The sequence below is a fragment of the Cinclus cinclus genome, chromosome 18 (genome assembly GCF_963662255.1).
Source record: "Cinclus cinclus chromosome 18, bCinCin1.1, whole genome shotgun sequence".
NCBI classification, from domain to species: Eukaryota; Metazoa; Chordata; class Aves; order Passeriformes; family Cinclidae; genus Cinclus; species Cinclus cinclus.
The window spans coordinates 4971139-4995653 of record NC_085063.1 but is presented as its reverse complement, the minus strand read 5'-3'; the positions used below and the strand labels follow the sequence as shown (position 1 = coordinate 4995653).

General features: G+C 45.8%; 1 protein-coding gene across 1 annotated transcript; it reads left to right on the top strand.

The window, feature by feature from the left end:
• Positions 1–906: 906 nt before the first annotated feature.
• On the top strand, positions 907–24206 carry ARHGAP40 (Rho GTPase activating protein 40). The gene is made up of 15 exons (XM_062504899.1): positions 907–1854; positions 10910–11112; positions 15689–15909; positions 16912–16987; positions 17735–17913; positions 18521–18686; positions 19029–19120; positions 19239–19316; positions 19574–19733; positions 20393–20475; positions 21222–21428; positions 21688–21828; positions 22717–22877; positions 23704–23759; positions 24100–24206. Exons 1-15 carry the CDS (start codon positions 1754–1756, stop codon positions 24204–24206), a joined length of 2031 nt encoding a protein of 676 aa, XP_062360883.1. The 5' UTR covers positions 907–1753.
• Positions 24207–24515: the final 309 nt, after the last annotated feature.

Here is a 24515-nt window from a genome sequence, read left to right as displayed (position 1 = left end):
CTCTTGCAGATGTTTTTGTTGTTACCCCTCCTTGCTCTCCCCTCCCATGTCTCACATCCTGAGCAGTGTGTGTGGTCACACATGATGGTGACACTTCTGCAGCAACTGTAGTCTGTGTAGCTGCATAAAAGGATGAAAAATCTTTAATTTGCTTTCTTCATGTTCCTACAGTCTTCATTACTGCATTAATTTTCATGATAGGATACTAGGATGAAATTCTTCCTTGTGAGGGTGGGCAGCCCCTGGCACAGGGTGCCCAGAGCAGCTGTGGATGCCCCTGGATCCCTGGCAGTGCCCAAGGCCAAGCTGGACACTGGGGCTGGGAACAGCCTGAGATTGTGTCCCTGCCCATGGCAGGGGGTGGCACTGGGTGGTCCTTAAGGTCCCTTCCAACCCATTCTGTGGTAGGCTGCTGCCTGCGTGTAATTCTGTGGTCTGTGGGTTTTGGTCACAGCTGAACTTCACAAGCTGGCACTTTTTGGGTGACCTTTGGTTGGAGCTGATGTAGGAGGAGCTATGTGGATAAACCTGAGTTTTGAATTAGGGGTGGAGGAATAAGTTTTACAGGAATTGTGGGTAAGGAGGAAAAGAGAGGAAATTCCCATGAATGCTTTTGCATAGATAGCGTGGGGAGTTGTGAGTGTCCCAGACCAAGCACCTCCCAGTGCCAGCCCCGGGGCTGAAGCTGGGGAGTGGGGCAGCATTCCTTCAGCAGCAGGGTGGGCTCAAGCAGTGGCTGGAAAAATAGCTGTGGTAGTAGGGGTTCTTTTTATGACAAGGGATTCTCTGAAATAGCTGTTGCTGCCCTTTAAGCTGTCGGAGGCAAAGCAGGCTGAGCTGGAGATCCAGTCTTACTGGGAATATGGAAAACACAGAGCGGGATTATTACTTGTGCTAGATGAGCTTTGTGTGCCTTCACTGAAAAACTTAAATAAGAAATTTACTTATACCTTTATCTTCGGAATTATGAATAAAAGAATGTCAGTAGAAAGGAGAGTTACTGAAACACCATAGAGATTAACAGGGAAAGAACAAAACCTGTGAGGAAGGGCTACAGGGAATCCAATTGCTTTAACACTTTGCTCACCTGTCCATTGCTTGTTGCTGAGAATTTTAAAGAATAATCTGGATCTTGCAAAATATTCTCTGTGGGTGTTACAAGTTTACACTGCTCTTTCAACACCAGTTTCTTACATCCAGCTGGGGGTTTACTCACTGCTCAACTATGGCAAGAAATGCTGATTTGCTTTTTTAATAGGCACTCGGTTTTTTGTTTGTGGTTTTTTTTTTTTTTTTCTTTCCCCTGCCCTCCCCACGTCCCCGGGCAGATATTTTGTTCTTTTCTTGATGTTCTCTTGAAGTACAGCGTTAGGGAGCGAATAGGCTGCTTGACTCCTCCTCGCTAGGCTGCGTTTGGGAGTTCTTTTTTCACGTGGGCTGGGGCTTAGGTTAATGTTTAGCGAGGCCGAGCTGCTGCCCAGCCTTGGGAAGAGCTCGGTGCTATTTTCTGCTCTCGGAGCGCTGGGTGCCGGCTCCGTCCCGAGCCCGGGCGTGGGCGGCTCAGCCTCGGGCAGCGCTGCCTTTAGGGCTCAGCTGGATTTACTGTCGCTCCTGCCGGGGCGGGGGCACGCAGAGAGGGAGGAGAGGATGCTCCTGCAGCGGGCGCCTCGTGGGTGACGAGGAGCGGCTCTCGGCTCGCAGCAGCGTGCGGACAGCACGGATGGACTGACTGCCGCCCTCCCCCCGGCTGGACATGGACAAGCGCGGCTCCGGGATGGCCAGGGGTGGGATGGGCAGGCCCCGGGGGGTGTTGGCTCCTGCCCGGGCAGCCAGCTGTGCCCAGCTGCTCAGCAGGTACGGAGCGTTCTCCTGCCGCGCGGTGAGCGCTGCTGCCCTGCGGCGGGCGCGGGGCCGAGGCAGCGCCTGGGGCTGGGTGGGTGGCAGCAAGGGGAATTTCTAGAGGTGAACGGGCTATTGTATGCTCGTAAAATAGCGCTTTGAGTGCTGTGATCCTGAAATGAAACCTGTGGAAATTGCCTTTCTTTTTCCTCATATTAAGCCTACGAAAATCTCCGTTCTTTTCCCTGTACTCGCTCTGGGCTGAGTGCAGCGAGCTGGGGAAGTGGGACCTGAGGGGCTGAAATGGTTCCTTGATAAGCTGCCCTGGGGTCTGAGGGCTGTTCAGGGCTTTGTGGATCTCTGTGAACGTAGGAACTGCTGATTTATCCTGCGACTAGTGGAGGACAGAACTGAAATTTGTACTGCTTTGCTTGACAGACACCGTTCTGCTGGTGCGCTCGCAGGATATTATACGAGTTAAGAGTTCATTAAGGTGTATTTGCATCAGTTTAGAAGTTTGCATCGGGTTTTGGAATGTTTCCTTGCTGTAGTGGTCAGAATGTGTTGATTTTGGGTGAACGTGCTGGCAGTGATTTTACTTCTAATCACAGCTCACATTTCCATGTGTCTGAGTTCTCATTTTTTCCAGACCAACTTGATGAGACTGTGCATTCAAAGCAAGACAGAAAATCTTTAGAAGATCCCAGGGAAGATTTGAGTTGTGAAAAAAATTAATAATAGTTGTAGGGGGACTGACACAGGAATGATATGGTAAATTACTTTAAAATTACCCACGTGTAAGAGAATGAGATTGAACCCTTCAGTATTGCAGGCTTTCTTTGATAAAAATCAAAATATTTGTTAACAACTTAAGGCTTTTGCCAAACGAGTTAGTTGAGTTCCAATGTCTGTGCTGGTGCCAGAACACCTCTGTGGTCAGCTCTGAAGTGGTGCTACAGCAAGAACCTCAAACTTGCTCTCCAACCTTGCCCAAAACATTGAACTCCAGCCAAGTGGCACTTCCCACCTGCTCACTCAGGACTCACCATAGGTGTGAGGTGTCTGTGTGTGTATGTGTAACTAAGCCTCTTTCCTAGGATTGACCTAAAACCTACCTGGACAATGGGGAAAGGATATGCCAGCCTGATCTTCTAACTAGCTGACTGTAATCAGTGTTTATTTTTGACCAGCAGCTCTGACATGCTCACTGAGTTCCCAGCAGGATTCCTACTGGCTTGCATGGGGCTGGTGGTGCTGTCGTGGCTCCAAAGCAACACTGAGCAAAAGCCACTGCTGAGCCAGATCTGCCTCCTTCCTGCTCTTCCTCTCAGTGTTGTGAAGCTCCTGGGACCTGGGATGGCTCATGGACAGGGCTGGTGGCCTGGGCTGGCTGGTGACACTCCAGTTACAGAATTGGTTATAGATCCCAGCCAAGGGCCTTTCATGGCAGGGTAACAGCCAAGCACCTTGTGTTATGTGTAATAACTCTGCCCTGAGAAATCCACACGCGGAGTTTGTGACTCCTCCCTGTCTTCCTGCATCCCTAAAGCTCTCATGAGTGAAGCATTCCAGCACACCTCTCCTCCCCTGCTTCCCTTGTGCTGGTCAGCACGTCACTCTTGTGACCTCTCCAGCATCTCTGGGCTCTTCTCATGCAGCTGAGCAACAACTTGCAGTTACTCATTCTGTGCTCTAATGCACGTGCAGCTGGTAGAATAGGCTACAAGAAGAAATAAGGATGAGTTCTATCAACCTGATTTGCTCCAAATTCAACATTTAAGAAGCTGTAGGAAAAGTGTTCAGTATGTGTGAACCTGCTTCAGTAAAAGGCCTTTGTGTTAATGAATGATCACACAAGAAGTTCACAACCCTTTTCCAGTGGATTCAAACATGCTGGCAGCCTTTCCTCTGGAAGCCAAGTGCTCCCTCAGCCCTTGGTCCCTCAGCCGAGTGTCTGAGGTGTGCACTTGCTGAGCATCTCACCTGAAGTCTCAGCAGTGATGGCAATAAAGTAAAGGTACCTCAGCTTCTGTAATGGCAGCGTGTTTTGGGGATGTGTTTAGTGACTGGGAGGTATTGACTCATTTGCCTGCAAAATCCTTGGCAGTGTGTGCTCGGGGCTGTGACAGAAAAGTCACCAAAGGGCAGTGATTCCCTTCCTGCTGCTTTCCTCATGGCACTCCTGTGCACAGGCTCAGCCCAGGGCAGCTTCTGGATGGAAGAGAGGGGAATGGGTGAGGACAAGATGTGGGAGCCACTGGGCTGTGGGATTTGTAGTCCCATGCCAGCTGGGCTGAGGGGTTTGGGATCCTGGTGCCATAGTGATAGATGGAATTGGAATAGCAGACTAAGTCCTTGTGGGAACTGGATGGACAAAGCTGCCAATGTGTTTAAATGGACATGGATTCAGTGGAGATGGAAATAGGGTTAGGAATGCCACCTTTTAATTAATGATTGTTGTCTAATCACCCCATAGATCAGCTTTATCAATTCACAATTACATTAAAGTTCCCAGTAGTACTAAAGATTTGTTTTGGCCAGGTACCCCTTTCTCCCAACAGGATTTCCCTTTGGATGAAAGCTCTTTCCTGTTTGGCTTACCCTGTTAATGCAGGGAAAGTGAACAACAGGCTCCACAGTGACCTTATAGTCAAACACAAAACCATGCACAGAGAGGGTGGCTTGTGACTTCTGAGGCCAGAACAAACCCTGGTGTGATGGGATAGACACCCAGCTAATAGTCTAAGCTAAATATGGCTTTGAATATTTTTCATGTGGATGTATCTGCATGGGGTTATCAATCCTGTTTCTGTTCTGCTCTGGGTTTTAGTCAGAGATGCCTCTAGGCAGATCTGTAATTAAAGGCAACTTTCCCTATTCCTTAGCTTGCTTATTTAGCCCCTTACTAGATGGAGTAGAGACTAATCTATTCCAGATGAAGCCTGAGACAAGGAAGTAGAGTTGGAGTTGATTTGCCCTTAAATACTTTGATGCTTATTGTCAGGAAAGTTACAACCTGTGCTTTAGTTGAGATTTAAAGCTGTGGTGGAGATAACAGAATCATAGAATGGTTTGGGTTAAAGTTCATAAAGTTCCAAACTGATCCATGGGAAGGGATGCCCATGATCAGGTCAAGATACTCCAAGCCCCATCCAATCTGGCCTTGAACACTGCCAGGGATGGGATATCCACAGCTTCCCTGTGCAACCTGTGCCAGTGCTCCACCACCCTCTGGAGTTTGTCCAGCATAGCAAATACTGGAGGTGCTAGGCTGAAGCATAGGATGCACACAAGCCTCAGGGTTCACATCTTTCACTCCACACAGCTCTAGGCAAAGGGTTGCTGTTTGCTTTTTGTGCTGTCACTGAGAATGCCAGGACAGGAGGTGAGGCTGTGCCTTCTCACTGTTGGACTGGGGGAAAGCTGCAGCTGGTGGGAATGACTGCACTCACACAGCACGATCTGGCATGTCCTCTTTATCACTTGCAGAACAGGCTTCTTCAAAACAACCTGAAATGACGCTGCTCCCTGAGCTGCTTGCATAATGGAAGATCTTGATGAGCTGATTGCTGTGTTACTGAAAACAAGCTGTAATCTTATTAGCAAATTGTGGCAGTGACATCTTAGCTATTCTTGCTGGTGCTGTAGAGACAGACCTTCAACTGTGCCATCCCACACGTGCAAAGTCCTTGATAAAATGCCTTAATGGGGACATAAGTGGGGGTTGGCAGCAGTGCTGGATAAAATAGCCTGGGCTAAAGGCACTGTGACTTCTCACAGGGGATGCTCTCAGTGAAACTATTAAATATGTGAGCAAGTCTCTGGTCAGAGATATGCAGATGTACATCAGCAGTGGCACACTACTGCTAAGCTTGCTTTACTTCTGGCTCTTTAGCTGCTTTGGTTAAATTAAGCCAGGGAAAGGAAAGCATGGTAAGAGTCTGTTGGGTAAGTTACTGCTCATTGCCACTGCAGTAATTTGCTAATTAGCCTCTCTTTGCTTTTATGGCCTGGTCTGAGGAATCTGAACCAGCCATGTGCTTTCCATTTTCTCCTAAGAGTAAGTCTTAGTAGTTCTTCTCTGCATATTGGTGTGGGGAGAAGAGAGGAATTAGCAGTGGTGTTCATGTTCAAAACTTGGGGTATTTTGAGGGTAACTAACCAGGCATTAAAGATTTGCAGTAGGGCTTTCTTTCTGATTTAGACCTGTGGTGGAGAAGTTGTGGAATTTTTGTTCACGAGACATCTCCTGCATAACTTTGCTCTCTGTGGTAGGAATAGACTTTTGTGTAGTTCTGTGTATCTGAATGAAATAGTGTTTATGTGTATTTCATGGACGGTATTGATAATGAGCAGGTTGACTTCTTCCACACAGGAACCTGTTTTTATATTTGCATTGATAATTTTGGTGGACTGAGGTTTAAACCTCCAATAAGCAAAATAGCTACAGCTATATCTATGTTAAGAAAAAAAAATGTATGTGAGTTACTGCTTCAGAATTTTCTGTTTTTCAAATACTCCTGTCTATTATTCCTAGATGTCTTTATCCCACTATATGATTTTAAACAAGAAAACCTAGTGTGTTACGAGCTGTTATGTGCTGATCTTTAGGTGATTTTTTCCCTTCAGAATTAACTATACATTTAATCATTTAGATTTAAACTGCTTGCTTAAGGGTAAGAACCTGGAAACAATGTGTAGAGAGCCTGCATGGACTTTTTGGTTGTTTCTTTCAATTTTTTGCTTTTGTACTCATAAGTTGTTTTTAACCTTGAAGTAAATTGAATGCAGGTAAAATGTGTGTGGTGTGACATTAATGTAGTTTTTTGTCTCTGACAAAGGGTCTTTTTCTGCCAAAATATTGCAACCAGTCGATAGACTAATCTTTATTTTTTCTTTTTTTTTTTTTTTTCTTGCAAGATGGTTGTGTTCCATGCTTATGGTCAGGGTTGTTGTGAATGAGGCTGTGATTTGGTGTGCTACTCCAAACCTGCTCTTGAGGCTCATCCAGACTTCGTTTCTTTGTTCCATGTGTGCTTTTGTACTTGCTCCAGATCTTTGGAAATATCCTTAAGGTTTGGGTGCTGCTTGTGTGGCAGGACTGTCTTGTCTGCCTGAATTCTTCTGTTCTTGTTGCCTTTTTCTGATCTTAGGTTTCTGGAAGCAGTCTTAAAGGAATTCCTTTTCCTTGGCTTGCACTTGTTGCCTCCTGTTCTGTTTGAAATGCTTGAGAAGGAACCTTTTTATTTATTCATCTGCTAGAGAGGTATTTCAGTGAGGGAGGGATGTTGAGCAAGCAGAAAAGAAGCACAAGCAGCTCCAGGTCCTTTGAGAAGCTCTCTCATGGGAGTGATTCAAGCCTGGAGTGAACATAGCAACAGAGTTTATTGTATTCTGGTATTCAAGAGGGTGAAGAATTACATGAGTATTTGCAGTGTGTTGACAGGAACAGATCAAAAACTGCTCTGAGAGTGCATTTTGCAGCCCAGGATCAGTGAGTCCCCAGCACTGTGCCAGGCATGCAGGGCTTCCAGGGATCCAAATGAACTCTGTCAGGTCTGTGCCAGCCTAATTTCTCATTGCTGTGTTATTATTGCTGTGAAGTCAGGCTTAGACTGAAGGTGCCAGGTGAATCTCAAGCCTCATTAAAACTGGCTGTGCTCTTAAACAAAAGAAGAAGGCTGGATTAAGATGCTCAGTCTTCCTACAGAGCCCTTCCTATATGCTTGTCCTTTCTGCTGGTCTCCTCCTTGTTGGGTTAATTTTTAAAGCTTCATAATCTGATGCCTTTTGTTACTTTGACAGTGCAGTGAACTTGATTATTCCACCTACTCTTTGCCCAGTTGCACTGAGCCATTAACATTTTAAGCCAACAATCTCTGCTTTCAATCTCAGCTGTTGCTGTGCTTGCACGTCACAGGTTGCCCTCCAGTTGACTTGGGTATGCAATGAGGAAGAACAATCTTTTAGGTGCACTGAATCTAAAATTAGCCTTCCACCTGGGCAGCAGGATCTGCAAAGCACTGTGTACTGACTTGAGGGGGGAAAAAAAGGAACTTAGACCAGGAAATAAAACCTTTCCTAAATGTGAAGGCCTGATTTTGAAGTTGTCCTGTGAGACAGGAGCAACAGCTCTAGTTTAACACTAGCAAAGCTGGGCTTTGGGTCCTGCTGCCCCTCTGTAGAGCTGCTGTGTGATATTAGCATCCTGCAACTCAGTGAAACCAAGTTTAGTGCATCAGTAAATGGGCCAGCTGAGGGGAAAAAGTTAGGATGGCTTTTGTTTGACACACAAGTAGTTCAGCTGTGGCTTTCCTAGAGCAGGTTTATAGTGTGACTGCTGGGCTTTTGGTGCAAGCAGGCTGAGAACATCTCTGTTTCCAGCTGTGGAAGGAAGCAAAGTGACTGTGGATGGTGTGGAAGCACAGTCAGGGTGGGATGGGGTGCAGCAGTTCCCTGTTGTCTGGCAAAACTCTGTCCTTGCACCAGAACTCTGTGATATGGACTGAAGGCAGACCAAAAGCAGCTGCTGGCAAGGGCTTAGCCTGAAACCTGGGCTGTGAGGACATTGTGACCCTTCTCAGGTGGGCTCCAGGAATATGCCCTAATGCCTCACATAAATCATGTTCTGCTTGGAGTAACATCTCCTGGACTGAAACTGGCATTCGGGGCCTGGTGTCTGGGGAGGTCATGCACAAGATCTAAGTCAAGAGCCACCCTTTGGAAAGAGTTGAAAGATTCAATTTATGCTGGCTTAAAATTGTGTTGTTTTTTTTCCAGGCAGGCATGGGGAAGGAAATGTCAGAGCCATGTGTGACACAGGCTTGTCACAGAGTACATCTGCTGGGTGCAAGCTGCTGGTCAGGTCTGGGGCAGGTTCTGCTGGACCTGCAAACCTAAATTCTGTTTTGCTGTTGATCCCTGGAGATTTCTGGGGTGTTACAAGCCAGCTCCAAACCAAGCTGAACACAAGGGAAAGGTGCATTTCAGAGCTGCTTTCATCTGTATAACCTAGATCCTGCAGGAGTACAGGGCAGTAACTTCAGGCAAGAAGAGTTGCTGAAAGCCTGTAGTAGAGCAATTAGGAGAGTTGGTAAGATGGCTCCTGAGTGTTGTGCACTGGGAGAATTCTTCAGTGCAAGTTTGTCTTCCAGTGTTCCTCATATGGCCAGAACCAACTCCCTCAAAATAATCTGAATTCTTCCTTACACTTAGTGTCTCGTGTTGTAAGTGATGAGTTCTGTTGACTGCTTCATAACAGAATCCTAGCGAGGTGTTGGACAGCTGTTTTTGATGCTAGCAAGGTGTCTTTGTTTAAATCTAATCTTATGAGATGATTGTCAGCAAATGTGAGAAAATGGAGAGGAGTGCTAAAGATGAGGAGTTAAGGTGAGGGATGAAATCTAAGTTTTAAACTCTTAATGGATAAAGATAGAAGTAAAATTTGAAAAGAGGAAAAAAATAAATTGGGATAGTAGCTGGAACAGAACTGAGAGAGTTGGACATGAACTGTGGAGGTAAAAAAAAAAAAATAAATCTCATATTGACTGCTTAAGGTCTCCACCAGGCTACTGTGAATTGGTATCTTGAGTGTTGTTTGGATATCCAGAAATAGGAAAGTGAGGATGGGGCTAAACAAGCAGATCACTTCTGTCCTTGCCTGCCAGATGGCAGAATACCTCAATTCAGTCTTTCACTTTTGTCTTCCTGTAAAACAAACAACCCCCTTTAATTCTTGTTGTAAACACTGTGGCTGCCTCCAGATGTTCCTGAAGTGATGGTTATTGCTGTGGTTCTGACCTCCAGAAGAGAGGGGCTGCCTGTGTGAGGTAGAGTAAGGTGTGAGTGTGATGTGCATGCACATGTGTAAATACAAATGCAGAATGGCCTACATTTGTCTTTTAGTTGTTAGATCTTCAGATTTAGCCCTTTATGACTTGAAATGCTTCTCACAGCTGAAGCAAATTAGTGCCAGAACTGCTAATAATGGCTTTCTGGAATGAAAGGGGCTAAAACTTTCCAGATATTTTGCCATCTATAACTTTTGGCTCCTAGAACTAGGAGGCTAAATAGCATTTTGTGGGTGTTTTGTTGTCATGGTTTTCAAGGTGTGAGACTTTGACTTGGTTTTTTTTTAAATGAAACTAGAAAGGAATTTTGGCCTGTGTTTGGTAGTGGCTATTAATGAGTGTTTCTCAAACCACCCACAGTTAGCGTAGTGTTCCATCTCTTTAATTTTTGTATTCATCAGTGGAACCATTGAGGTGTTCTCATAAGTATGTTCCACTTATCCCATTTTTTGTAAGTCTTTGAAAAATATATATAGCAGGGCTTAGGTGGCTTGGAACTCTTTGAAGACAATTATAGCCCATTTTAAGAGAGGCACTGTTTTATGAAGTCATGAGAAGCTCACAGCACAGGGGCTGAAAGCTGAACGAGGCCAGTCTGGGACTTCAGCTGTGCATGAATGAATCAGCAGGGTGGTAAGAAAATTCCATATGCTTGGGTTTCCCAGGACACCTCGTGTTGTTTCACAGCTGAAAAATCTGGTCTGGGCAGGAGCAGGAGCAAGGGGCCTCAGCCCTGTGAGTTGTTTGTTGCGTGAGCTGAAGCACAGGGGATGGAGCTGTGCTGGTTTTCACATAGGGAGCACAAACTGCTGGGTGGGGGGAGCTGCCAGGCTTCTGTCTGTGCCAGGTCCTGGAGCACACGGGCACTGAGCTTGGAACATCCTGGGTGACTGTGAATGCAGAGGGTGTCTGTGTACACTTGCAGGGAAGTCTTGGAATGAGTGTGGGGAGGTAGGTGGTGTGTTGGAGGTCACTGGAGGGACAGCACTGAAAAGGCTCTGTTGGTCCTGTGTCCTTTCACATGTTTGGACAGCGGTTTTCCCCATTCTCCAGAGGATTTAGTCCCAGCCTTGTCAGTACTGCTAAACACTAAGCAAAGGAAGTTCAGCACTTACCTCTGTTTGGCTTTGCTGCAGTCATTAATCAGTGAAGGCTGGACACGAATGCCGTATGTGATGCGTGGAGCTTAATCTCTCTTTCCTTATCTCTTCCTCTCTCAGCACCAGACATTGCCCTTGGAAAATGAACCAGCTTCCTCCAAAGACTCCTGTGGCATCCCCGGTGTCAGAGAGCACGAATTCCAGGGTAGAGGCTTTGGACAACTTGTCAATGGACAGTTTTTGGCTGGAAGTAGAGAACATTAAACAGAGCACTGAAGCCGAGCAGGAGGAATGCAGCCTTGCAGATGTCAAAACACAGGAGGGTACGTTGCCAAAAATGTTGGGAGTGAGGAGAGGAATGTGAACATCTGAAACAGAAGATTTACTTAAGCACCTGAACAATTCAGAGGCATGTTGGAGTATGGTTAGATTATCAGTCCATCAGGGATAGAGATATTATTTTAATTGGGTGGTGGATAATGCCCTGCAGAAGGGGAGGGTTGGCCCAGCCTGGTTTCGGCTTCTGAAGCAAAGCTGACTCCAAAGGCCAGTCCCAGGAGCATGTTCAAGGCTCCAGGTTTTTCTAGCAGCCCCACCAAGGGTGGGAGCTCTTGGGGCCCGTTCAGGTGGTGTGTGATAAACATTCTGTGAGAGCTGAGGATGGTTTGGAAGCCTTGTTTGTGTGCGTGGTTCTGAGATTCATCATAGTGGCTTTTATGGGAGCTGCTTCTTTGGAAGGCGTACTGTTCCCTCTCTAATTCCCTGTTCAAGAAACCACAATAAACATTCAGAAAGCCTCGGGTCCATCCACAAAAGGTTTTTCCTGCATATCCTTTTTGTCTTTGTTTGGAAGAAATGTGTATGGGGTATTTCTAATGCACTTTCTGTATCACTGATGTTATCCAGTGCTTTGGAATAATTGGAACCTGCGCCAGTTATTCCAAAATTTTGGAATGTGTTTTCCTTCTATAGGATCACAGAATGGTTTGGGATGGAAGGGACTTTAAAGCTCTCACAAAAAGTTCCATCCCCTGCCACAGGCAGGGACACCTTCCACTGTCCCAGGCTGCTCCCAGCCCCAGTGTCCAGCCTGGCCTTGGGCACTGCCAGGGATCCAGGGGCAGCCACAGCTGCTCTGGGCACCCTGTGCCAGGGCCTCAGCACCCTCACAGGGAACAATTTCTTCCTAATATCTAACACAGCACTCCCTTCTTTCAGTGTGAGCCCACTGCTCCTTGTCCTGTCACTACAGTTCCTGATGAGAAGTCCCTTTAGACATGGGAAGTACAACACCTTGGGTTTGTGGTGATAAACACCCAGTGATCCCATAGGTGGGGGGGGTCACACCTTTCCTGGGTCCATTTTGTAGGAATGGAGATAGTTGGCTGTACATCCCCTTGAACACAGCTTTGCAACCTGCACAGCTGCTGTGCTGCCTGGTATAGGGAATGATCTGTGTCCTGGGGAAATGCTTGTGTGACAGTCTCAGTGTGCTGCTGTGCTTGGGAAGGGTCAGTTGCTCTTGTGGGGGCATAGAGGGGCTCTGGAGAGCAGGGTGGGAATATCATTGTCCCTGTCTGCCATCACTGGCAGGGCACGGTAAACACTAAGGTCTGCTGTTAAAGTCCTTTTATAAAGGACACAAGTTTGATTTTTTTAGAACTGGAAGAGATGCAGAGTGATTCAGAAAATGTGTGCACCAGGAAGGAGACTGGAAAAGGGACCATCCCATGAGATGAAAGACTGTCTGGGATATCCTAAAGACTGATATGCTGGAGGCAATTTGATTACTGTATATAGGCAGGGATATGAAGGAAAAGTGTCTTTTAATGCTGTAGATTAATCTAGCAGGTAGGAGCTGGGTGCTTAATTGGCCGTTGAAACCAGACAGGCTTGAAATGATGCTCCAAGTAGCAAAGCCTTCCCAGCAGCCTGGTGAAGGAGGTGGGGCAGGCTGGGGTTCTTGATGCCTTCTCTGGAGGAGCTTAGGTAAATAAACATTGTGCTGGGAGTGTGGAAGCTTTGGATGCAGGGTTTGGCTTTCACATCCATGCAGCTCCTGCTTAGAGCATGGAGGCTGTGGGGCTCCTCAGAGCCAGAGGCATTTTTTGCATAAACCTGGGGAATGGAGAATTGGGCAGCTCTGTCTGGAGACAGCACGGCTCAGCCTGGGCCATGGCTGGTGATAACCACGGCACAGGGACAGTGGGCAGGCTGTGTGCAGATAAGGCACTGCAAAAATGCTGAGCCAGCTGGGAACACTGGGCTCCTGCGCAAGCCCTGGGGAGCTGCTGGTGACCTGGGGAGCTGCTGGTGACCTGGTGGCAGTGGCAGGCCAGTGTGTAGCTGCAGATCTGGGGCAGCTGAAAGGTGCTGAGTGCACTCAGCCTTGCTAAGAGTTGGTGGGAGCAGGAAGGAGCTTTTGGCTGAAATGCAGCGTTGTGCTGTCCTTGCTGTCACTGTTTGCCCAGCTCTGCCCAGGGCCTGACAGCACAGCCAGCTGAGGACTAGGCACTCTGCCACTGAAATACCTGTTTGTGACCTTACAGCTCGTAACCATGGCTGAGAGCTGTCTGCAAAGGGCGAGTCTTCACCTTCGAAAATAAGATAGGAAATCGTGCTTAATGTTTAGTCTGAAAATGTAGGATGCTGTACTTTAAATATTTGGAAGTGAATACTTTATGAACGCTATTTTTAACTAGGTTATGTTTCAAGTAGATTCTAGTGTTCTTTAGTTTTGTAAAATCATACCTAATTGTTCCCTCCTGAAATGCTGCTAGCCTGGAACTCACAAGGCACATCTTAGCAGCTCTCCAGGCTTAAATCTGCAGCTCATCTTCTGTGGATCTCTCTGTTCTGACCTGTTCCTCTCCAATTTTTCACTTTTCCCCAGAAATAACCCATTTTGCCAGCTTCCTTTTGTGTTACTGGCAAACATAACTGGGCCAAAATAGTAAATAGAGGTATTACAGTCTGGTGCTTTGGCATCAGATGGAGTAGAGGCTCACACGGATGTCCGATGGAGGGGCTGCTGCGTGGAGTTGTGTATAAGATCAGCTTCCTGTTATGACTGGAATTGGCTATTTTCAAAATTTGCAAGTAATACACTTCGCTTCCTCTTGTTCCCAAAGGCAAAATAAACCAGAGGCTTTTTGTGTGTTCTGCTGTGAAACCACAGATGTAGGACAAGGTGTTTGGTGAGGAGCTGTGGGTGGGACCATGACTGGCTGTGCCTGGGGGATGCTGTGACCTGTTAACTTCTGTAAACCAGACATGGGAACGCACCAAAACTTTGGGCCATGTAGGAAAAGCAGACAATTTGCTAAAAGATTCACTTAGTGAAATACTTGACTTCAAGGTCAGCTCTATTTACTGTGTTGTGATGATGAAAAAAGTTCTGTTTCATTATGACACCTAAAATCACAAAGACCATGCTCTGAAGACTTTTAATTGTCACAACATATGTTTGCAAGCTGCATGAACGTGAGGTTTCTCCAGAAAAAAATAATTATTTAATCTCTCAAGGAGAGCTGCATGGCAGCTTTTTATTGATGCAGCACTAATAAAACTTTGCCTGAGCAGCTGTGACAACTGAGAAGGTAGAAGTTTGCACAGGACAGGAAGAGTGGGAATGAGATGCTCAGTGCCAATCAGTTCAGTTGTGATTTTTCTTTTTCCCTCTATAACCTTTGGTAGGGCTGTACTGGAGCTGCCTGCAGTGAATGAGTGTGGTAGATGGAAGTGAAAAGATAAAGGCTTTGTGGTGTTTGCTGTGTTAAAGTTGAAGTCACCTGTCAAATTGTTTCTTTCATCTTTGAATTTCAAGTTGCTCAGGGCACCTTCTCACTTGTGCTTCCTTATGAGTGTATCCCATAAGAAAAAACAAGTCTTCTGTGTTTGAAGTGCAGTTTTATATGTATTGAAAAATGCAGTGGAATTGAGCTTGTTTGAGTAATGCTGCTGTATTGTCTCCAGGCTTCTCCCACTTCCTTCTGGAAACTGGAATGGTCTTTAGTTTCAGTGATATTCTGAATAGGCCCAGGTATAAAATGAATGCACAGAGTAAAAATAACCTTTTTGCTTTAGTTGAGTGTATGGATACCAATCCACTTCAGAAATTAAGGAGTGGGGATGATGCACAAAAAATTATTCAGCAAGTAAAATACATTTGAACCTACCAGATCAGGACCTGTATATTTAAAAAAAATAAACTGTTGATTGTTAGGTATGCATATAGATTTTTTCCTAAAAAAAAAAAAAAAGTAAAAGAAGCAACCACTTAATTTGGAAAAGTACAAAAGCCACATAGGCAATGTTGTGCGCTGTGGCTTCTCACAGACCTTTTGTCATTCTCAAAGCTGTTGAAAGATCAGGTGGGATCCAGGGAAGCCCTGCCATTCCTTCTGGGGTGGCTGTGTGCTCCCCTTTGCACAGACAGTCTGTGGAAAGGCAGATTTATCAAGTGCACCTGACTTCACTCCCATATCCTCTCGCAATCCTTGCCTAAATACCACCCAGAGTCGCACTTGTGCCTTCTTCTGCCCAGCTTCTCTGGGAGCCTGCGCTCCTGGGAGTATCTCTACCTCCACAGCTCTTTCTCCTCCTTTTTCCTCACCTGGAATGAGCAATAAGAGCTGTGTGAGCAGCTAGACCTGCCCAAAGAGCTGTGTGTTCTCTGCTGTCACCCCACACCCAGCTGGGCGCGTAGGACTAGAGCTGAGATTTTTCAGAAGGGCCACGGCTTCAGAACAAAGCTGTGGCTCCATCCCAGCTGTGGCTCCATCCATCACCACCTCAGACAGGGCACGGCCCAAACTCCTGTTTTCTGCCCCTGAACCATCGCAAACAGCCAGACTGCCGCTCCCTGCTCACTGTGCCTTCTCGCACCTCGCTTGGCAGAGGGAGAAGCCGAAGCCGAGTGGCTGCAGGACGCGGGGCTGTCCGAGCTGCTCGGGGACCCGGCCTCGGAGCAGGACAACCTGTTGCTGCTGTCCACGCTGACCAGGACGCAGGCGGCGGCCGTGCAGCGCCGGCTGGACACCTACAGCCGCTCACGCCGCAGGAGGAGCAGGCACCCCGTGCGCGACGTCCGCGACGTCTTCGGAGCGGTCGGCTCGCAGGTGTGTTGGGTTATTGGGGTCTCCTGAAAGAGCTTCCTGCCTCGTGGTGATGCCTGGAGAGGCTGCCTGGAACAGAGGCTAGGCAGTGCTAAAGGAATAAAGGAAGGGTTTATTGAAAGGCCTTCAGAGGATAAGCCTTGGGCAGTACAAGAGCTCGGCCAAGGTTACGCCCAAGATGGACAGCGTGTCACGAGTTTTCACACTTTTATAGGTTTTGGTCCGTTTCCATATTGGGGTTAATTGTCCGATTCCAGCTCCGGGTTCTGCAGTCCCTCCCGGATTGCTCTCCTCAATTCCCTGCTGTTTGCACTTTTTGTGCCTGAAGCTGCAGTGGTGTCCGTGGTTCTGGGGCTGGAAAAGGATTCTTTTGTCAAACTAAACTGTGAAGAGAACTTGCTATCACTTTATATGAAGTTCAGGGTTATATGCTAATGCAGTACAGAATCTGGAAAATACGAAAGCTAAAACTTAAGGCATCAGTGGGAGCTGACTTGACTTTCTGGGTCTAGGGCTCCTGTTATGTCTTCATCCCTTGAACTGAAAGGAAGCTGAGACTGGAGAAATCCTGGCTGCAGTGTTGAGGAGTTACCAGAAAACCTGCAGATTCTTAGCCTTCCCAGATTGGAATAACATTCCTGCTGAAATGCTTCTATATAGTGCTGACACCACGGCAGCCTCATGGAGCACCGGCATCGTTTGGAGCCCCCTTGTGTTTTGTTTTTTTTTTTTTTTTTTTTTTTTTTTGTTCCAGTGACATGTTAAATCACAAAACAAGAGAACAAGAGAAACTTCCCAAATTCAGTTCTGCTAAGCTGGCCTTGTAGAGGTGGAAATCCTGGAGAAAGACTAACACTGCCTTTTTTGAGGGGGAGGATTGGTTGGTTTAATTAGATTTTTTTTTTTTCCTTGTTAAAGAGTTCATAACTAAACATCTTTTCAGCTGTTTTCCTGTGCTTCTGTTCTTTTGGTTGTGGCTAAAACTACTTCTTTCTTTTTTTTCAGGACACAGCAGCAGAGAAAGAGGAGTCCAGCCCAGATCCACTGTGGCACAATCTACGGACTTCAAACACCCAGAGAAGTAAGGGGGAACTTTTTAAATGCAGAGTAGGATCAGAAGTAGGGCTGGAACTGGAAGGAAAGCCACACACATATTTAAGTATATACAGGTTTTGAAACATTGACTTTGTTTGTGTTGGGGTGTGAGTTTCTTCTTTGCTCATTCACATCTCTGGATTAATAAACTTATCCAGGCTCCAAAGCTGTTAGAATTGTCACTCAAACTGATCACTGGAAGTTCTTGATAAGGCAACTGAAAGATGAAAATAAAATCGGTCTAGTAAAGATCATACAGTGAAACCTTAGAAATGCCATGAGCATCTGAGCAGTTGTGTAATGAGATGTAAGTCATAGGTCTGTCCTTTAATTTAAGGCTGTGGTCTTGTCTTACCAGTGACCTGGTAGTTTTAGCCATAATGTTGTGACTTCACACTGATCATAGAATCATCAAACCTAGAAAAGCTCTCTAAAATCTCATGTCCAACCACTAACTCAGCACCAGTGTGTTCACCACTAAACCATGTCCCCTGGTGCCACATCTGCACAACTTTTGAATGCATCCCTGGATGGTGACTCCACAACTTCCCTTGGCAGCCTGCTCTAATGTTCCAGTGCTTGACCACCTCTGGCCCAACTGGTCGCTCTGTACTATTGGGACAATCTTTTCATGTGTTACTGCGGGATTTTTAATAGCAATTGTGCCAAACCTAACTCAAACTACACATTTTTAGCACGTTTACTTTTTAAGCTTCACCCTTCTGGATTGCAGAAATTCAAGACAATTTCTCCTCTGCAGCAGAAACCCAGGATTATTCCTGCACAGTTCGAAACCCTGGCAAAGAGGAGATGTTCAACATGGATGTTGCCTACTCAGAGCAGGCAGCTGTCCTGCTCAAGGGATCCTTCCTGTCTGAATCCAGGAAGTTAAAGGATGGAAATGCCCTAACCGTAAGCCCTGGAGGAATTTTTTTTTAGAATTTATTAGTCTTGGCTTGTCAAGGTGGTACAAGGCATCAAATTTAATTCATAACTATGGGTAGTGTTGCTGTGGGTCTGTGTTTGGAGGTATTTTTGGGTGTGTTGTGCTGTTATCTTTGCAGTGTTGGGCAAGGAGAGCCATTGTGTAGTGGAGGATTAAAAGAAATATGACTTTTATCTGAAACTCCCTGTTTTGACACACATCCGTGTTGTTTCCTCTGAAAAGAGGAGAATAACTTACTGCACTTTCTTACTCATAATTCTAAGGTTTTCTCCTCTCTGCAAATGAACTGGGCTGCTTCCAAAGTTCAAGTAGATTATGGTAGGTATCAGGCTGCCTTTAACTTAGAAAAAATGGCATCTCCTGTATGATTCAAGAGCAATATTGAAAAGGGAAAATATTTATTCAGCTAGTGGGTGAGTAGGAGTAGCTTTGGGCATATGTCTGGTCTTGAACACAGTGGGAAGAACAGATGCCTGGTTATGATAAAAAATAATAAAACTGCAGCAGGAGTTGTTCACTAGTGGGGTTAATAGTGATAACTTGATCTGAACCTTCTGTGTGTGTTTCCCTTAGAGATTTAAGATCCTGAAGGGCAGACTAGGGGTGACGAGGATTGGAGATCTTTCAGCTCAGGACATGAAGAAGATCCCCACACTGGCCCTCATTGAACTTACAGCTCTATGTGATATTCTGGGCTTTGAGCTGAAGAGAAACAAAGCAGCAAAACTGAAAACAACAGGTTAATTGTACTCCTTTTTATTTTGGGTTTTTTTCTCTTTTTTGACATTTGTTTTTTCATCGTGCACTCATCAGTTGTGTTTCAAATGTTAGAACAGAGGGTCTTTGATAAGAAACCTTGTGACAGGTGTGTTTTCCTTGGACTTCTCCTGGAAGACAGTGGATCATGACATCAAAACCTACTGTCACGTTTATGTCTGGCTGCAACTGTCCTGTTTAACTATTCCTCTCTTTCTCTAGTGTCTGTGTTTGCAAAAGTACCATCTTAGTCTGCAGTAGGGGATATATCTCTTACACCTCTATTAAAGGTGATACAGACTTGGAAATACTGTTTCTCTTGTAGAGAAAAGACTCTTTGGAGTTCCACTCAACACCCTGTTGGAAAATGACCAAAAGCTGCTGCCCAACACCAAGGTCCCTCTGCTACTCCAGGCAGTAAGTTCTCTACTAGTTTCATTCACACCTCTGGTCCTCAGAGTCAGGAGTCTGAGATAAGGACCGGCTGACTCCTCATCCTCTGTGCCTAAGAGCTTTCTGTTTCTCCTTTTAACAGCTCCTGTCCTGCCTGGAGAAGAGAGGACTGGAAACAGAGGGCATCCTGAGAGTTTCTGGGTCCCAGACCAGAATTAAGGTATGAGCCCTTTAGCATTGTTTGGAAGTGTCAGGGGTGCTTAGGAAGCATTTGCTGAAGCAAGTGTTTGAATGATCTGAATTATCCCATCCCCTTCCCAGTACAACCAGAAACATTCATTGCTGGGAAATTCCGGAGTGTGTCCTGAGGCTCTCTGCACCGTTTTGATTTGATGTCTTGTCCTCTCAGTGCTCAGCTGTAAAATTTATCTTACATTGGCTTATTAAAGCATGTGATGAATTCCATCTTTTTCATAGAGCCTGGAACAGAAGCTGGAAAGGGACTTCTACAGTGGCCTGTTCTGCTGGGACGAGGTTCACCAGAACGACGTGTCGGGGCTGCTCAAGAGATTCATCCGAGAGCTGCCAGCCCCACTGCTGACTGCAGAGTACCTGCCTGCCTTTGCTGCTGTTCAGAGTGAGTGCCTGCTCTGCCTGCCCAGCACCAGTCTGGTTTGAGCAAAGCTCCGCTGGCCCAGGGCTCTCCTGTCAGGTGTGTTGGGAGCCTGTGGATCCGATGGGAACGCAGCACAGCTCAGGGTTGGAGTCACTGGTGCTTGGTCAATGTGCCTTTCCATAGTGGCACTGTCCTGGGGTCTTCAGTTATGTGTCACTTGAGCCTGCCAGGTTCCTGCCATCCATTAGGACAAGCTGATCAATAACGACACACAGACTGAGCTGTGGAAACTGGCCAGGGCACACAGTCTGCAGGTAGTGTGCTGCTCTGCAAGCACAGCAGAACGGGTTTGGTGCCTCCGTCGGTAGTTTGGATGTGTTAAGCTGTTTGAGTGCACATGTTCTTTGTTCAAAAAATGGGGAATTATGGGTTCTTTTGCTGCCTTTTAAAGGCATCAGAGTTGCTGGTTGATTGTGTACTCTAAACAAATCTGTCCTCTAAAACATGGGCAGTTCTCTTCTTAAGGACAGTATGAGTTTGATTTACTTCTGTGAAACAAGGTCTCAAATTCTAGATGACCAACCATTCAATAAATAATTGTCTCATTCCTTGGGGGGCTCCTGTGTTCAAAAAAGGGTCAGAAACCTGAATCCTCTGTCCTGTTGTTACTTTCTTTCTAGATATTCCAGACCTGAAGCAAAGGTTGCAAGCTCTAAACCTCCTGATCCTAATTCTGCCAGAGTCCAACAGAAACACACTCAAGGTAACTGCTTGCTTTTGGTTTAGCTGGTAAAATCTGGAATCACAGAACTGTTTAGATTGAAAAAAAAACCCTTCTTAAAATCATTGATTGCAGCCATACCCCCAGCACTTCCAAGGGCACCACGAAGCCATATCCCCAAGTGCCACAGCTACATGGCTTTTAAACAGACACCACTTCTGCCTTTCTGTGCTTTATAAGAGCTGTGGTGGCTGTTGCTGCCTTTTTTCCCCCCTTCCTGAGTAGTTGAGCTCCCAGGTATTAAAGGTAAGGCTGACTTAGGACCCTGCACGTTTCATTTAGAGCACTGGAATGTACAATTCAGCCAAAGATGATCTGTCATGGCTCTGGTGGAGGTGTGAGGTGAAAGAGATATTCCAAAAGGATTATTTTTCCACATCTGGGAATGGCTTTGAGGGGACACTGAAGGAAAGGAGGAATTCATCTCTGGATTCAGAAAGTTTTACAGCTAAACTTTGTGAATTACCACCTGCCAAGGAGTGAGAACTCATCTGTTTCCCACACAGACTGCTTTTCCTGATTCATAAATACTGGATAAACCTCTCCTGGTGCAGTTATTTCTTGCTATCCTAGTATTAGAATTTGGTCACTCTACTTCCTGACTGGAGAAATTGGATTTGCTGATCTATATCAAGAAAGCGTGCTAATTAATGATCCCTCCAGCAATTGCCATGGTAGTTTTATTGAGCATTACTTGCAATGGATGGTTTGTCTCTTTCTCTTCTCAGGCCCTTCTTGAGTTTCTCAGCAAGGTGGTTGCCAGGGAAAACAGCAACAAAATGAGCCTCTGGAACGTTTCCACAGTCATGGCCCCAAACCTCTTCATGCACAAGGGGCTGCCAAACAAGATCCCCGAGGGGAAGGAGAAGCAGCTGGCAGAGGGGGCGGCTGACGTGGTGCGGATGATGATCCATTACCAGGATCTGCTCTGGACAGTGAGTTTCACAGGAATTGTGGCGTGGTGCAGCAGTGTCTCGGTCTTGTTCAAACTGGGTTAGGGAAGGGATAGCCTTGGAAATTTCAGAGGAATTAATTAATTGGATTTCAACCTCTGGCTGAATTCCAAGGATACCTGTCCTCAAGATACACAGATATTTTGTCTAGTTAAGGAGCTAAAGTGATGATCAGGTTCCGAAATGACATCCTTATCTCTGCTTGATTTAATTCCTGTTTTCACCCTTCTCCCCTGCCCAGGTCTCCTCTTTTCTGGTAGCCCAAGTGAGAAAGCTGAACGAGAGCAATAGCAAAAAGTACCAGTTCTGCGACAAGAGAATTAAAAATTTGTTGCGGAAAATCCATGCGGATAAAGAGAAGGTGGAAAAGAACCAAGGAGAGGTGAGTTAGGGCTTGGAAAAGAACCCAAACACCTTTGTGGCAGCATCAGATGTTTTCCTGAGAACTCAGAAATTTGCAAGAGGTGATAACCCTTGAAAAGAGCAAGAGGGACAAAAAAACCCCAGAATATTGAGGAACAGTTTCCCAGATGCTTTTATCCAGACTGTGGTAAAAACTGATCTCAACAGCAAGAGCACTAAATACATTTCAGGCAACAAAACACTTGGTTAAAAGCAGGGAAGAGATCAGGAGCAGAAATCTCTTTTTTCCCCATGTGAAGAACAGGATTGTTACAGCTCTGAGTGTCCCATGTGTTGGAGCAGATTTGTCTGCTGTGATAAAGGCAGACGTATTCTCATTTTTTAAAGCATAATTTCAGGCTGTTGCCTAATTTTCTTTTTGCTCCATAATGTCTCTTAAGATGACACATCACTTGGTGCTTCCTTTCTTTGGAAAGGACCATTCTGGAATTCAGCAGCCTGCAACCCGGATCTCTACATTCCTTTCCGAGTAATTTAAATGAATTTCAGAGGAGTCATTCACACTTATGCCGAGCAGTTAGTCAGAATTTATTCTGACAAACCCTGTTTTCATCCGAGCTTGTGTCAGTGCTGTGTTTGAACAGCAGAGAGCACCAGCACACGCTGATGGAGAGCACGGGACTCCTCTCGTGGCCTCATCACAGAACAAACATAATGCTCACCTTGGTGCTTCCCTAAGCTTTCAACCCATGCTGTGCGAGTAAGAAACAAGCCTAAATTCTCAGGACAGCTGTCTGGATGGCTTTAATTCTTCACACTCTCCAATCTATTTTGAAAATTAATGTTTTTACTGATAAGAGTCTTTCTTTAAGCTTTTTTTTTTTTTCTTTTTGCCTGCCTTGTTCAGCCTTCCAAGATTGTGAAAGTCCACGCATCACTCCTCCTGAAGGACTCTCTGGAGGTGCACCTGAACAATGCAACCAGGGTTGCTGATGTCTTGAGGCAGTTTCAGAAGAACCTGTGCCAGAATGGCTGGAATATTGTTAACACTGTCAACCTCCTCAAGTGGTAAATGACTTTTTCTCTGTTAAAATAAAAAAAAAAAAAGAGAAAAAAAACCCAACCCAAATCTAAGTGGTCTAGCTGCTATTTTTGTCTTGAGGTAGAGGCAAGGTGGAAGCACAGTGAGTTGTGAGGAGAGATTGTTCTCTGCTCCTCTGTTCTAAACTTAGGAAGTGCTGCTGGATAGGGAAGGCAAGTTTTAGCTCACCGAGTGATTCCACCCGGTGCTCAGGCTGCCGGGAGGTCAGTGGTCCCCTCTGGGCTCTGGACACCAAGTGAACTCCAGAATCCTTGCTGAAGGGAAGGGAAAAGGCAGTAGCATTGACCCTGACATGCAAACCCCCTCCAGCTCTCCTGCAGAAAAGCATCAGCTGTATCATTTGCCTGGAGTAGTAATTCCAGTGTGCTTATGTTAACGTAGGGATTTCCTAAAATAAACTCTGCAATTCCCTCCTGTACTCCCGTGGTGAATTGCTGAACTAACCCAAAAAAGGAACAGAAGAGTTCCTGTCCCCCTCTGTCCCAGCTGCTGCAGATTGTGTGTGGTAAGAAGTGTGGCAGTGCCTCTCCTGCTCCCAGGTGTCCAGACAAGGAGGGGAAGCTGCCTGGATATGGGTCAGCTGCTGTCTCACCAACAGCTTGCCTCATTTTCTTCTTTTCCAATTTTGGGTGTCCTGCACTGTGCAGGAGGATCAGCAGGTTCTCTGTACCACAGCCTCTTTGATCACTGCAGGCCTCTGAACCACAAACAGTTCTTTTGGAAGGAATATTGCTAAACTACTTAAACTGTCTTTGCAGGGATTTAACCTTCAGTGTGTTTTTCTTCCTGCAGTAATAACTCCATGGAGTGCACAAACCTACTCTTGTATGAAGTGGGAGGCAATATTGGTAAGTACAAATTGTAGCTGAAAATAAGGACTCTGATATCCAGTTTTTATGCTTAGCTTCTTTTAGGAGGTAGTTTAAAAACTTCTCTGGGTAACTGTGCCATTGCCTCACCACCCCAAGACTGAGGAATTTCTTCCTAATATCTAATGTACATCTACCCTCTTTCCTCTCAAAGCCATTACCTCAGATTTGTGGAAATGCTTCTGAAAGGTTGTAATATTGAAATGAACATGAACAAATCCTAGTTTTTAGGCAAAAAAAAAAAAAAAAAAATCTAGCAGCTAAAGGACTACAGATATTAAAAAACGTGGGTTGTTTTCTGAATGTCTTGTTTTAACAGGTGAACATTGCCTGGACCCAGACACTTATCTTTTGGACTTGTACCACATCAACCCCCATGCTGAGTGGATAATTAAGCAAAACCCATCTTACCCTCGGATGTTCTGAGGAAAACATGAGCAAAACAGAGCACTTGGTCGCAGTTTTTGGAAGGCGTGGAAATGGAGACTTTCCTGCAGTAGTGTCAGAGCAGACACTGCTTGCTTCTTGGAAGGAAAAGCACCTTTATTAACTGCTTCCATGGCAGCTGGCAGTGAGAGCACAGTAGCCTCTGAGCTAACCAGGGGTGCTGGAAACAAGCAGCAGTTATCATTGTGTAGCAGTTTGCAGGGGAAATGACTGTTCCTAAACAAAATATCCCCCAAAACAAACCCTGTAGGCAAAGCTGCCATGGTTGTGCAGCGAAGATGGAACAGA